This window comes from Lotus japonicus, chromosome 1 (genome assembly GCF_012489685.1).
Source record: "Lotus japonicus ecotype B-129 chromosome 1, LjGifu_v1.2".
NCBI classification, from domain to species: Eukaryota; Viridiplantae; Streptophyta; class Magnoliopsida; order Fabales; family Fabaceae; genus Lotus; species Lotus japonicus.
This window is the reverse complement of record NC_080041.1, coordinates 41,919,928-41,934,915: the sequence shown is the minus strand read 5'-3', so window position 1 is coordinate 41,934,915 and position 14,988 is coordinate 41,919,928. Positions and strand designations below refer to the sequence as shown.

Sequence of the window (14,988 nt, the reverse complement as noted above, 5' to 3'; positions counted from 1 at the left end):
AGTTGAACAATTTAATGCAAAGATGAATAGGCTTAGGGCAAAGAATGCACAGGCATGGGCTTATCTCAACAAGTGGCCCAAAGAATCATGGACTAAGGCCTACTTCAAAGAAGGAGTTAAATCAGACAACATATGCAATAATGCCTGTGAATCCTTCAATGCAAAGATTCTGAAGTATAGAGGAAAACCTATACTGACATTGCTTGAGGAGGTTAGGTGTTATATCATGAGGACAGTTGCTACTAACAAGATCAAGTTCAAAGGACAGCAAGGCTTACTTCCACCAATGCAAAGAAGTAGATTGGAAACTGAGAAAAAAGATGATAGTAAAGGGTGGACACCTGTATTCACAGGGGATGTTGTAGATGAGAGGTATGAGGTCCAGGGTTGGGAAGGAAAGGTGGATGTGAGTTTGACAAGACATACCTGCACTTGTAGGTTCTGGCAGTTGACTGGCATGCCTTGTAAGCATGCATGTGCTGCAATTGCCTGGAAGCATGATCATGCTGAGGACTATTGCCATGCTTGGCTTACTATGGGAGCTTATAGGAGTACATATGAGCATTGTGTTCGCCCCACTGCAAGCCAACAATACTGGGAGCAAACAGATTATGTGAGGCCTATCCCACCAAGGGTGAACAAGAGGAAACCCGGTAGACCTAAGAAGAATAGGAGGAGGGATGGAAATGAGGAACCAGTTGCTGGATCAAGAAACAGGAGTAGGGCTGGAAGTGAGCCACCTGTTCCTGCCACAAGAATCAGGAGGTCATATCCTCCAATTACTTGTACTAGGTGTGGCCTAACTGGTCACAACACCAGAAGCTGCCATAACATTGGTGCACCAATAAGGCCAACAAATTGGGTTCCACCCCCACCTGAAGTAATTGAGGATGAGGTTGATGTATCCCAGAATGCCCCCAATGGGACTCCTCAGCAACCCCAGGTAAAATGGTAGCATTATGTTCTCTTTAATATGACTTAATTCATTATATTAATTAATGTTAATTTTTTGAACTGTGATAGGAAACTCCTGCTGCTACAAGACCTAGAAGGAATGCCAACAGACCTAGAAGAAATGCTACTCCTGCTGATACAGCTCCTGTGCCTACAAGTAGTGGAACTGCCCCTCTTTCAAACACTATGCCTGCTGGAATTACAAGTAGGCCTGCTGCTACAAGACCTAGAAGGAATGCCAACAGACCTAGAAGAAATGCTACTCCTGCTAATACAGCTCCTGTGCCTACAAGTAGTGGAAATGCCCCTCTTTCAAACACTATGCCTGCTGCTGCACCTATTGGGTTTGTGATTTGGCCCAATAGACCAACTGGAATTGCAAGTAGGCCTGCTGGAATTGTTTATAGGCCCACTCCTGCTCCTGCTGCCTATAGGCCCCCTTCAATTAGGCCACCTAGGCAATCAGTGGAAGCATCTTCCTCAACTCGTCCACAATTCCAAGCTTCAACTTCAGTACCACCAAGGGCAGAAACAGCAAGAAGCTCACCACCACCAGGGCAAGTGACATATGCTTATCCTGGAGGAAATATGTGTTTCATGCCAACACCTTCTATGTTCCAAAACACCTCAGAGGACAATTGATGACAATGAAGTTCCAGAAGAGTCTTTTTGTGATGCAGCAGCTAGCCTATGTCTCTTTTTTGTTTTAAAACTGGTTGTGTTATGTACTGACTGATGACATTATATTTAGTAGCCTTAGTAACTTGGCATTGACATTATGGTTGTCTATTTAAGTTCTGGTTGTTGTTATGCTATTTAGCATTGAACTTTGTAATGGTTGACAGTATTGTGTTATGTGTTTGTTCAGACTTTGTAAGGGTTGATCTTTTATTATGAATGGTTATCTATTTCACATTATGGTTGTCTATTTAAGTTCTGGTTGTTGTTATGGAATATGTGTTTGTTCAGAATTTGTAATGATCTTATATTATGAATGGAGTAGAAGATTTGGTGGAAATGACCAAAAGCAAGCATGACAAAATGCATACCAAAAGCATCAATAATGCATTTCATTGATAATTTGACAATATCATTACATTCATCACTCAAAAGACTACATTGTTACATGATCCCCCACATTACATGAACTTCCCAATCATCATTACAAACACAAACAAAGTCATCAATATGACACAAATTCTCATCAATTGAACTTGTTGAGCTGCAAGGTCATTGTTCTTGCACATGGCTGCATTCATGTACCTAATTTGTTCAATCACCATCTCATTTTTCTTCAAAATAGCTTCCTTCATAAGCACCACCTCCTGCATCAACACTGCATTCTTCAGAGAAATCTCATTCAACACCCTCACAACTTCTTCATTCTGCATACAGTTTGGGGCATTCGATTCAACTTCATTTCCATCTTCAACCCATCGAAAGAAGTTGCAATTAGATAAATGACCCTGTACAACAAAACCCATACAACCCAGAAATTATGAATTCATGCCAACATATGCAAAAATGAAGAACCCAGAAATCATTTACTTGCCTTTGGTAGATAGCAACTATAGAAGGGTTTTCCTGGGTTGGCATCAGTTTTGGAAACCCTAACCACTGCTTCTTCACCACACTTGCAATGGGGCACTCCATCGTTCATCCCTGAGCTAGAACTTCCCATGGGTTTTTTCGATGGCCTCTGTGGAAGTCGCGACCTAGAACTACCACTCATCTCCCTTCTCCCTTTCAGATTGAAGGTTGATGAATTTGGGATTTTCCCCCAAATGTTAGGGTTCATCTTCATATAGATGATTTCAGGGACTAATTTGAAGTGTTTAACATAAACCCCCAACGGCTATTTCCACGTAGGCATTGATTGTGGGAAAAAAAAAATTCCATGTCAGTAAAAGGTTAACGGACGTTATATGATTTTAACGTCAGGGACTACTATGACTATTTTTTGTAACTTCTGGGGACCGCGAGCCTAATTAAATTCATCCAGGGACGATTCTGAAGTCGGTGGGAACTTCCAGGGACCATTGTGACCATTTACCCTACATACATAGTTTCTTTCTGTCTTGCACTTCACAGACTGTTTTAGTTTTATGCACTCCACCTGTTTGATATATTGTTAGAAAAAGTTAACACATTATTATCATTTCTCTTGACTATGGTTGAGTTTGAAAAGTGTGATTGATTGATTCATGAATGATATGATTTTTTTGGTGTGTACTCTTCAGTTGAATACATGCGTTTGCCCGCGAGTCAGTATTCTGTGCTGGACGCGGAGAGGATTGAGCGGGTGAATGAAGACACTTTCAGGTGTTATGTGTACCGGATAAAGTTCTTCACATTGGAGGTTTGTCCAGTTCTTCTGGTCAAGGTGGAAGAGCAGCCTGATGGATGTTGCATCAAGCTCTTGTCCTGCAAGGTGTTGCTCACACTTGTTGAGTTCACTTTGGAATTCCCTTTTTTTTTTCCTAGCTCTGATTTCTATGTTTGATCGTTGGTGATTCACGCAGCTTGAGGGCTCACCCGTGGTGGCCGCTCAGAACGAAAAGTTTGATGGTGAGGATTGTTTTTCCCTTAAGTTTTTAGTTCTTATTTCATTTCCTGTGAATTTGATTGTTAAATCTGTCTTTGTGAATCTAAATAGGTTGGATTAAGTTTTTTTTATCGATCCATAGTTTTAAGCATTTTAGGTTCACCATATTAAATAACATGCAAAATCAAGGGAAATGTAAACCAGATGACACAAGCAAGGTCAATGAAGTACAAAGTGCAGTGCAGTGCAGGTGTTTTTGTTTGTCTTATAAGAGTATCACTTTAGCTTAAGGAAAAAAATTCCTCTCACCTACAAGATCAGCAATGTTGTAGGTGTGATTCAATTCAAAGCAACACAGAGCGAACACGAGTATAAGCTCCATTTTGCAAAAAGATAAGAAAAATAGATGAGTGTTATTGACGCAAAAAAAACAAGGTGGGATAATGAATAAATGCATTAGAGAGATAGTTGGGTTAGTATTTATTGTGGAAAAGATGGTAGAAATTTTGCTTTAGGTGATTAGTATATGTGTGGAGTTAGCTGCTAGAAACCTAGTAAAATGAGTAGATCAAATGGTATTGTAGTCTAATAGTTAGAGGTAGCCAGGAAGGTCTAGAAAAAATATAGACCAAATTAATAATAAAGGTTTGGATTAAATGGTTTGTGTTTACATTTTAGATATGATTTCTGATAATATTATGTGTTATTTGATCTATATAGCTAACTCCACCTAGTGTGAATATACTTGTCCTACCATAGCCAAATCATAGTGCTAAACATTGTCCTTTAAGTATATCTAGATTGTTATCCCCATTGTGGTTTTGGGTTAGCTCTTAAACCTTGACTTTTCAAGAAAAATATTTAACTTGTTTATGTGTATGAGCCGCAATATAATTCATTTCATAATAGCTACTGTTTTTGTCAATCTGTTTTCAAAACAAAGCAAAACATGGAATTACTTTAAATTGCTAAACTTGTATAAAAGGTGATTCTTGTTCTGCTTAGTGCTAATTTTAAATATAACTCTTCTAAATAGCTTAGTTACTGTTCATTGAAAGCAGTAAATGTGATGATTATGCAACTAGATGTAAGCTTGCTTATTTAGTGCAGAAACTGAGACCATTTTCTCGAACCCATCTTGAGAAAGGCAAAAGAAAATCTGTAGTTTGGTTGTCATGCCATTTGGTTTATGGTACTCTCAGGAATGCCTTTTCAATACTTTAATATTGTAATGCAGCAATAATGGTGAACCGGATATCATGTGATAGCGACTCAGATAAGTCATTGATGCAGCAAATCACGTCAGACACTGTAATTGAGGTAGTACTCTAGTTTTCTACCTTTCTCTATTGATATTTTGTTTGTGGGATTTCAGTCAAAATTGTCTTGAATTGCTATGTGGAATTCAGGTAAGCATTGATCTTCCTTTTGCATTCCAAGCAATACCAAAGCAAGCAATGGAATCAGCTGGGACTCAAGTCCTTGATCAAATACTCAAGATTATGCTTCCCCGTTTTATGTCACAGGTTTGTTGAAGCATAATATATTATTTAAGAATTTTATTTAAGATATGTTTCTACTTTTGGATCAAAGCAGTTCATTCAGACGAAGAATAAATTATAAAGAGTTGGGGGTGCCAGGGAATAAGGTATCCTCCTTAACATAAGAACAAAACATACAATGCAAAGCATCAGTCCTTGAGATATCTGCTAGGAATCCCCATTAAAAATAATTAAATAAAAGACGAATGTCATATGCCTAATCTTATACCAAACCAAATGTCTTAAAAATATGGTAGTTATGCTCCGAGCAAATGCACCAATAGCAGGTTGCACATGGACATTGACACATACTAATCATCATTAGTTAGTCTAGGGACCTACGAGGACAGCTCAACATTTAACAAATTGTGGAATAAGAACTTCCATGAAAAAACAGCAGTATAACAGTTAAGAACAGATGTGAAACTCATTATCTGCATGCAGCAGTAGCACAGAGAAGAGTCTTACTCTTATGCAGCCTACCAACCTGGAACATCTTTGTTAGTATTAATTCTTTTAAGCACTGCAGTCAAAATAAGGTACTTGACCTTAGATGGAGCTTTGGACATCGAAAGGGGTTTATCAAGTAGGAAAATAACCCAATTCGAAGAATGAGTTAGGAATTGGAAAAAGAAGTTTTGTGCAAAAACACCCTAGGAAGGTCAAGAGACCAAAACATCTTATGCAGGTTAAAAGTCAAGGACACCCAAGAGTAACTCCAATTATGAAACTTCCCTATTATTCAACTTAGAAGTGAAAGTTTCCATGAAAAATCAGAATCTTGAGCACTGTCAAAATTGAGCATAGAGTTGTATGAGGAAGAACGATGATAAAGATGTGGAACAAGGATATCTAAAAGAGAAGTCTCCTATCTGATAGTCCTCCCAAGTGATAACATGTGAGCCATTAGCCCATTACTTATTTTTAAGCAAAACAAGACATTTAGAGTAATTGTTGAGTTGTGTACAAATTTGTTGGGTATTAATTTGATTTGATGTTTAATTTCCTTAGTCAGACTGATCATGATCCCTAAACTTAGCTATTAACTCCACCACCTTTTGTATATAAATTTTTTACAGTCCTTCATGAAATACATACAGAAACATTCACTTTTTGGGATTTAACTTGTCGTCAGAGCTCATGGTTCTGATCATGTGAAATCCAATCCCAAAACCTCTGTTTCAGGAAAGTCTTAGTCTATTTTATTTTGTCAGTCAACCTTAGAAGATCCAATTCATTCTCCCAAGACTTTGCCGGATGAAACAACCACCATTCAGCTCACTAGCCGCCGACCTATCCATTGCCCAATTTTCAGGGCAACCGGTTTATCGCTCACCTACATGTGCCATTTTTTTCAAGTGCAATTTTCTCTCAGCCCGAGCGCTGCTGCTGCATATGATGGCACTGGGCTCTCCAACTACAACAACTAGCTTTTGTGGTATGGTTTTCCAAGGTTCTTAGCAATTGATATAAGAGCCTTCCACCATGTAGCAGCTGCAAACGAGCGGCGCGGGTGGTGACGACGGCCGGGACTAGTCAAAGGACGGGTGGTGAACATTTCTGTATGGAAGGAGTTGTAAACAATTTATGTACAGAAGGTGATTGAGTTAATGATAAGATTAAGCTAGGTATTGTAGTTGGAGATCCCATACATACAGAAATGTTCACTTTATCAGATTTAATTGTAATGATGTGAGATGAATTTCAACAACAATAACCAAGCCTTTTTCCATTAAGTGGAGTCAGCTACATGAATCGATGCCATAATTTCTTGACATGTTAGATGATTTTCCATGGACTAAATTGAGAAGCGTAGGTTGCTGTATTGGTATCACAACTTGATCTAAGCTATACTTTGGATAACCCGATGCCAAAGGGAATAAGGTCCCAAAAGTTATGTTCTTGTACACCACATCACCAAGACCAGTACCTCCTTGCCTTACCAGTTGATCATGTCTCATATCCAACACACCAAATATCATGCAACTTGGTTTAAACTATCGCCCACTTTTAAAATGTAAGTTTGGTCCACATTCTCGGTGCCCACTTAGGGTGGGCAAGTTTCAAACTGGTCCACCGGTGGACCAATGGTCATAGTAGTAATTTACAAAATAAAAATATATAAAAAATTAAATTCTAAAAAGAAAACCCTCTCTCATCAGTGGCGATGAAAACCTCTTCCTTCATTGAGCGGTGGTGTTGAAGCTTACACGGCTAGCAATTGAGGCACAATGATCTTGCCTATTCCGCCACTGTTTCTTTTGTTTCAGTTGCCCAGGCTATTTCTGATGGTGATAAACAAAGAAGCCAGAACAGAGGCCATGGTCGCACTCAGTGCTGGTTTGCCGGCGGATTCGCTGGCGAAGGAGGAGATTGAAGCTGCGGTTGAATAGGTGACAAATTTTTAGGTTTCGGTTTTGGGGTTTTCATCACCACCTACCCTCTTGGACTTCTGCTGCTGCTGCAATATTGACACTGTGAGAGAGAGATTCAGGAGAAAGAAAGGGATGAGAAAGAACCCAGAAGCAAGAGGTGGCCGGTAATCCCTCAAGCTAATCGTGATTTACGAAATAGAGAAGGTCGTAGACCCAGATCTACCCAGATCTGCCCAAAAAGAGGAAGAAGGAGAAGAGTAGAGTAGGGGGTGATGGAGCAGAGTTCTTATGGTTTGGCATTCTTCCTGGCAAACCCAGAGTTACCAAACGAAAATATCAAAGCAAAACAATCTTCTCAAGGCTGATTATCAATTTGTGGCTTTGGAGTTTAACAATTTCTCCAAAGAGTATGACCCACGCACATGTTGGTGTTAATGTCAATTCCATTAACTCTGACATGCTTGAAGAAAAACTTTCACTCTTCCTAATTTTTCCTCTTGTACATTCACCATGGCCATTTTTCCGGGAAGCCACCAACCACCACTAGGTAGAGGAGGTTTCTGGAATGGAATGGAAAAGGGATGAAAAGAGTTTTTTTTTTTTTTTTTTTTGGTGCCAGTGGATTGGGGAAGATGAGGATTAGAAATTTACATTTTTATCCTTTTTATCATCATTTAATCCTAACCATCCAATAAAAGAATATTTCAAGATTCTCAGATCCAACGGCATATGATGATGGTCCACCGGCAGACCAGTTTGAAACTTGCCCATCCTAGTGGGCTCCCACATTCTCTCAACTTGATTTGTCAGTTTAAAGATGTGACCAGCAGAAGATGATAATAGTGATTCTAAAATTTGAAAATCCGATGGTTCAGCAAGAATTTTTTTGCTTCTTTTATGGTTTTTGGAAAACTTTCATATACACTATGATTTTGTTGGGAACATTGATAAATAGCAATAGCAGCATTGTTTATTTTATGTAGTAGAATGAGTTCCTTGAGAATCTTTTTACAACTTCAAATTTGCAGTATGGCTTTTGCTTCTTCCTGCGTCTATTTTATTTTTACTTGTCCACTTTTTGCTAACTTTTATTTTCGGTATGCTCATTATATTTGATGTATAGTAAATGTTTAGTTATGCTGAGCCCAAAAGTATTGAATCAAGTTATGCTGTTGTTGGGATGACTGTAATTTGAGGCAAAATATTGCCAGACAACATGTGATAATTTATTTTATGGAATGTGATTTAAGCACAAAATGCATTGCTTAGTTTTATCATATTTAACTTTTGATTTTAAGGCATGATCTATATTACATGTGGCTTTCGTAATGACTAAAAAAATACAGGAACTTTGGTCTCAGGGGCACGTTTGTTGCTGTATTGTGTCATTACTGTTGTAGTAATATAATGATTCATTATCTTTTGTGTTTTATCATAATTTCACATTTTACTTCTTTGGCTAATGGCAGATTTTACTTAGCCATCACTGCAACTGGTATTTTCCTAGGGTAGTGGTCACAACATGCTTATAAGCTTGATTGTTCTTGACTTTCCTTTATGACATATAGTGTTTTTATACAACGAAGAAGTGATTTTTCAACATTTAAAGAAGCTTTTAGAGGTTAACAACTACTGGCTTGTTTACTGAAGTAGAAAATTGGCTTATCAAAAAAAAAAACTGAAGTAGAAAATTTATGATTCAACAATGGACTGCTTGCTACATAGAATTTTGTTCTAATTTTAGACATTGAACAATATAATACAATTTGATTTATCCTTCTAAGTTGTTTTTCATAAACAGCTTGTGAAAGATTATGAAGCCTGGGCCTCTGGAGATACGTCAAGGCAGCCTCTTGGGACTGGTGAAATCTGAAATTAAGGGTTAAAGCGGTTGCAACTGAAGCTGGCCTTAATTTGTATTGTTAATAGGCTTTAGAAACACTAATGATAGTATACTATGTGCAATTAGTGAATGTTCTTGGTTTGTTATGTAAGTATACGTAGTTTCTCTGAATTATATCAGGAAAAAATGGAGATTTGGGGTCTGGGGGTAGTAAAATCAAGAAAACTATTTTAGTCTGGTATTCCAAGAAAGCTATATCACATGAAACATCATATATGTCACTTATCTATTTTATTCTTATATCACTAGGCATGGGGTGAAAATGAGATGTCAAGAGATTACTTCCGATAGTAATTAGAGAGGGAGAAGGGAAATATATGATAAGTGATGTGATATGAAAATAAGAGATGTGAAGAAAAAATTGCTTGAATTTGATGGAACAAAAAGTTTGTGCATAAATTTGTTATTGAAAGTGGGGACAAACACATCACTATCCGATTGTCACTTGAATAAGGGTCAAATAAATTTAAAAATAGAATAGTAAAAATAAGGGCTAAATAAGATTTAGGCTTAATTGCACTTTTGGTTCCCCAACTATGACCTTCCTGCGAAAATCGTCCCCAAACTTCAAAATTAGCAAAAAAAACGACCCTGAAATTTACACGCGGTTGCAAAATTGGTTTTCCGTCCAAATTCTGTCCAAAATCTAACTGAAAATTATGACATGGCATTTCTAAATTAATTTTAACTGAAAAAAAATTAATTAAATAACCGCAGGTTTTTTTTAAAAAAATCAAAAGTATTTTTAAGAAATTCAAAAATACCTATTTATTAATTAATGATTAGTGAACTAGTTAATTAAATCTTCTTTCATCTTAACCCTAAATTCATCTTCAACTTCTTCTTTCGGAACCCAAATTCCAGAATTTCAAATCCCATCATTCATCTTCTTCATCCCTAAATTAAGAAACATAACTCATCTCGCCATTTCCCTGCACCAGAACTCATCCCTAAATTAATTATATGCATAGTTACACCCTAAATTAATGATTAGAAACATAACTCATCTTCTCCATCTTAGTTCTGCTCTGGGTTTCACCCTCCGCCACCTCCCTGAACCAGATCTGTGCGGCGAACCATAATGACGGTGATGAGACGGTGAAGCTTGCGGCCATGGGGAAATGGAGGAGCTTGGTGGCTGGCTGTGCAGACCTATGGATGGGCTGACTGGGTTCGATGTAAATTTCGTCACAGCCTTGGGAGCGTTTGAAAGCAGCCATGAGGGAGTTTGACACCGGAGGCTCATCTGTCGCCGGCGAGCTTCTCGACAACGGATAACTCCAGCACACGCAGTTGGAGCTACGGCGGCGAAGAGAACTTCCCGCCGCTTGCTGGGCCACAGGCTCGCGGAGGTTGGAGGATTGCATGGGAAGGAGGGCCGCCACGGCGTGGCACCGGCGACGCACCGCGTCGTCCAGCGCACGTGCGGCCTCATCCGCGCAGGGAGAAGCAAACGCGCAGCGGTCTGTATCTCACGAGAGGTGATGGTTGGCTTCTTGTTGTACCTCTGATTCTCATGTCTCTGTGTTTGTGCACCATAGCAGAACCAAGATGGGTGCTGTTTCTCTGAAAATCGAAGATGGAACAGCCAGATCTGGTTCTACCGCTGCCACCGCTCCTTGGTACCACGTTGTGGTCGTAAATCGTCCCTAGTGGGTTTTGGGGGTTGCGGCAGGGATGAAGTTTTGGGTGATTTGTTTGGGGTGATGATTCTGGGTTCTTCATTCTGGGTTTTGGGTTGATGATAGAATTCAGGAAAAATAACTTAGATTTTTTTTTATGACAAACACGTATTAATTTCCTTTTAATTGGTCTGGCAATTTTATCTTGTATATATGCTTTGATGATGATTTTGGGAAAGGTTCCAGTGATGATGGTATTTTGATGATGTTAGGGAAAGAGGTTGATGAAAATGCTACTGTAATGTTGAGGAAGATGAAGAAATTTTGTGACTGAATTGGGAATTGTGACGAATTATCTCTGTCACTAGTCCCAAAAATAAAAATTCTATTTCTTAATTAAATTATTAATATTTTTTAATTAAAATATTATTAAATAATACCACATCAGCAATCTGTTAGGTTTTGGACGGAAAACCAATTTTGCAACCGGGTGTAAACTTCAGGGTCGTCTTTTGCTAATTTTAAAGTTTGGGGATGATTTTCGCAGGAAGGTCATAGTTGGGGACCGAAATTGAAATTAAGCCTAAGATTTATGTCCCTATAAATATAATGAGTTTTAGTTTTAGTTTCTCGTTGAAAATAATTGCATTTTCATCCCATGTTTAGACGGGTTTTGGTCTAGCTTGAGGTTAAGCTGACATCAGGGTTTCTACAAAACATCTACAGTGGGCCAAACCTATAACACCCCGACTTTCAGGGTCACTATAGTAATTGTAATGTCCCAATTTCTCAACTGGGGAATCACATTAGTAACCATCAATCTGAAGACTATTTTGTGCTTCCAAAAACATTAAGGTTTTTTTAAGCAAAACAAAACTCATCATCACTAAAGCGTGTATCTATCATCTTGTTTGATAAAAAGCTTTTATCATAAGTCTTAAAACATGACCTATACTTTACCATGAAACTTGTACCCAAAATATAGTAGTATAACCTAAAAGTAATCCACAATAATATACCTAAATAATATACCTGGAAATCAAAAGAAATGCGCACATAGTCAAGTGGCAAAAATAAGGTTTTGGTAAATAGAGTTTTCGGATGGCGAAGAAGCCTCAAACGAAAACTCACAAAAACATCAACTTCCTATCTCGTCTTTACTCCACCGTTTTCAAGTTCTCATCTCCGACTTGTACATAGGTTAAGCTTCATCGGAAGGTTCTCTGTCGCTAATAGCGTTAAGCACTCAAACAACAAGTAGCAAACATAAATGGTTAACTCCACAAAAAGGAAAACATGTTATTCAAATTTAAGTACATGACATGGTAGATAAGCTAACAACTTAATTCAAGATAGATGACAACACATCCAACAACATAAAATCAAACCAAATATCGACAAAATCCAATATTAATGCCTTGTAGTGCGACTATATACTACTACCAAGATGGGTCAATCAATAGCGTCTCTCAAGACGAGACAATCACGTGGGACAACACCACCTCATCGTCACTTCAAGTAATTCAAAACATTCCAAAGAATGAGATAAATAACCATCTCATTGCCACTTCAATTGATCCAAAACATTCTGATAGATAAGCTAAAATTTAATCCAAAATGGATATGAACACATCCAACAACATAGAATCAAATCAGATATCAACAAAATCAAATGTTAGTGCCCTATAATGCGACTATATGCTACTACCAAGATGGATCGATCAATAGAGTCTCTCAAGACGTGAAAATGGAAACGAGTTGCCACACCATTCCACTGTCGTCATCCTTGCCACTGTCACACTACCACCACCTTCGCCGCCATCGTCTTGTCATCACCGCCTTATCGCTATCCCCGCTGTCACTGTGAAGAAAAGCCTCTCCTTGACCTTTGTTGGGTTTTGATGAAGACAACAACATCAACAAAGAAGAAAAATGTTGAAGACAATGAAAACTGAATAACACAAGGATTCAAGTTTCATAAATAAGCTTTATGACTCTCTAATTATATTCTTTGCCTTTAAAAGTTTACTTTGAGTTTGATATCACTTAAGACTCATTAAATATTAAAACTAAGGGTAAAATGTTTTTAAATTAAAAGAGATAAAAATCACTAAAATAAGTTTTTAAATATATTTAAAAAAAATTATTTAGTGGGAATTAAAAAATCTAGGTATTCACAAATTAAGCTCATTGTGTGTGTATTGGATTTTATAAATTAATATTGCTAGCTATTAACATTGTTTTGTCACAAACTGAACATCGTTTTGTCATGATAGAGTTCAAAGATTTTGTTGTGCTCTCCTGGAATGTTAGGGGTGCTGCTAGTGCAGGGACGAAGAGACAGTTGAGCAGTCTCGGGATGCGATATCTTTGGTTTTTATCATGGAAACACACACTCAGTTTGACAAGGTGAGGAGATTCTGGGCCAATCTGGACTACGTTCCACTTCACATTGTGGAGGCGCAGGGGCATTCTGGAGGGCTTTGGTGCCTGGTACCCAAGCAGTGTGGCTTCGGTTATTCCGTTTATGACGTGTTTGGGCAAGCTATTACTGTGGAGATTAAGGCGGCGCAGGCATCATGGATGTGCACAGGAGTCTATGCAAATCCAATTCCTGCTGCACGCTTACTTTGTTGGTATTACCTAAAGCAGCTGCGTCGTCGAATCCCTCATGCTTGGATGCTTGTAGGAGATTTTAATGATTCCTTGCTTGGGTCGAATCAGAGGGGAGGTGTCTTCAGCCAGGCTCGGGCTGATCGTTTTGCCTCTGTTTTACAAGATTGTAATTTGCTGGATATTCACACTATTGGTAACAAGTTCACTTGGGTTCGGAAGCGGGCATGACTGCCTATTATGCATAAAAAATTATATTGGTGTCTAGGTGATCAGAACTGGCGAGTGTCTTTTCCAGAGGCAGTAGCAGAAAATTTAGTGCGACTGCATTCGGATCACACCCTAGTCCTGGTTCGCTGTGGAGGCTTTCCGGGTATCCGAGGTATGGTGATAGAAACACAAAGTATTTTCATACTCAGACCTTAAATAGGAGCCGCAGGAACAAAATTCATGCTCTATGTAACGCCCCGAATTTCGGGTGTCACTTTAGTAACCTATCAAAGTAAATATGCATATTTTCCAAAAGAATGTATAAACACTAGTATATTTTTTTTTTCTTTTCAAATGTATTTCCAAAACATGTCATGCATACTCCCAACTACAAAACCTGACCATAGAAACAACTCAACAAAAACCCTATTATGCAATGACACCATAAATCCGACATACTCCTACGATCTCCACATCGGGGAACCGCCGGAAAGCAAAGCATCGGAACCTACCCGGAAACTCAAATATAAATTCCTAAAAATCATTAGTTGAGCTTAAACCAATGACGGTAAGCTCTCTAACCCAAGGCTCTAGCCTTAAACCCGACTCTACTCTTCATGTCCTCCACTAATCTTCAAGTCTTCAGCTCCGACTCGTACAAAAGTCAAGCTTCATCGAGGGTTCTCCATCGCCTAATAGCGTTAAGCGCCCAAACAACAAATAGCAAATAGAAAGGGTTAACTCCATGCAACTACCACGTAAAAAGAGAAAATCATGCTATTCAAATTTAAGTGCATACATGGCACATAAGCTATCAACTTAGTTCAAGATAGATGACAACATATATCCAACAACATGAAATCAGATCATATATCAGCAAAATCAACGATATGAATTTAACTCAGATGTCAACAACTTAGCAACATAGATACCACAAACAGATAAGCTAACAATATAATCAAGATAGATATCAATAGAAGCAGCAACATAGAATTAAACCAGATATAAACAACCTCAACAACATAGAATCAACTCATATGACAATAACTTCAAATCAGATATCAACAACCTTAAAAATATACATCAAATCAGATATCAACAACTTCAACAATATACATAAATCAGATATCACCCAAAACATCAGAAGCAAATATTATTGCCCTATAATGCAACTATATGCTGCAACCAAAATGGATCGATCAATAATGTCTCGCAAGACGGGATA

General features: G+C 38.2%; 2 protein-coding genes across 2 annotated transcripts; one reads left to right on the top strand and one right to left on the bottom strand.

Annotated features, from left to right (window-relative positions):
- Nucleotides 1-2,093: 2,093 nt before the first annotated feature.
- Nucleotides 2,094-2,635, bottom strand: LOC130735986 (uncharacterized protein At4g04775-like). The gene is made up of 2 exons (XM_057587852.1): nucleotides 2,507-2,635; nucleotides 2,094-2,420 (listed from the first exon to the last, which is right to left on the bottom strand). The coding sequence occupies exons 1-2, from the start codon at nucleotides 2,633-2,635 to the stop codon at nucleotides 2,094-2,096; spliced, it is 456 nt and encodes a 151-aa protein (XP_057443835.1).
- A 448-nt stretch (nucleotides 2,636-3,083) lies between these two features.
- On the top strand, nucleotides 3,084-9,558 carry LOC130731682 (uncharacterized). Its single transcript, XM_057584162.1, has 5 exons — nucleotides 3,084-3,385; nucleotides 3,477-3,522; nucleotides 4,737-4,819; nucleotides 4,909-5,025; nucleotides 9,217-9,558. Exons 1-5 carry the CDS (start codon nucleotides 3,203-3,205, stop codon nucleotides 9,286-9,288), a joined length of 501 nt encoding a protein of 166 aa, XP_057440145.1. The 5' UTR covers nucleotides 3,084-3,202; the 3' UTR covers nucleotides 9,289-9,558.
- Nucleotides 9,559-14,988: the final 5,430 nt, after the last annotated feature.

What these genes read in the sequence shown, in the direction of transcription:
- LOC130735986 (XM_057587852.1), bottom strand. Translation starts at nt 2,635, where the DNA reads ATGGGAAGTTCTAGCTCAGGGATGAACGATGGAGTGCCCCATTGCAAG. An exon ending in ATAGTTGCTATCTACCAAAG is followed by an intron (nt 2,421 to 2,506) that starts GCAAGTAAATGA and finishes TTTGTTGTACAG; the next exon opens with GGTCATTTATCTAATTGCAA.
- LOC130731682 (XM_057584162.1), top strand. Translation starts at nt 3,203, where the DNA reads ATGCGTTTGCCCGCGAGTCAGTATTCTGTGCTGGACGCGGAGAGGATT. An exon ending in TCAAGCTCTTGTCCTGCAAG is followed by an intron (nt 3,386 to 3,476) that starts GTGTTGCTCACA and finishes TGATTCACGCAG; the next exon opens with CTTGAGGGCTCACCCGTGGT. An exon ending in TTCCCCGTTTTATGTCACAG is followed by an intron (nt 5,026 to 9,216) that starts GTTTGTTGAAGC and finishes TTTCATAAACAG; the next exon opens with CTTGTGAAAGATTATGAAGC.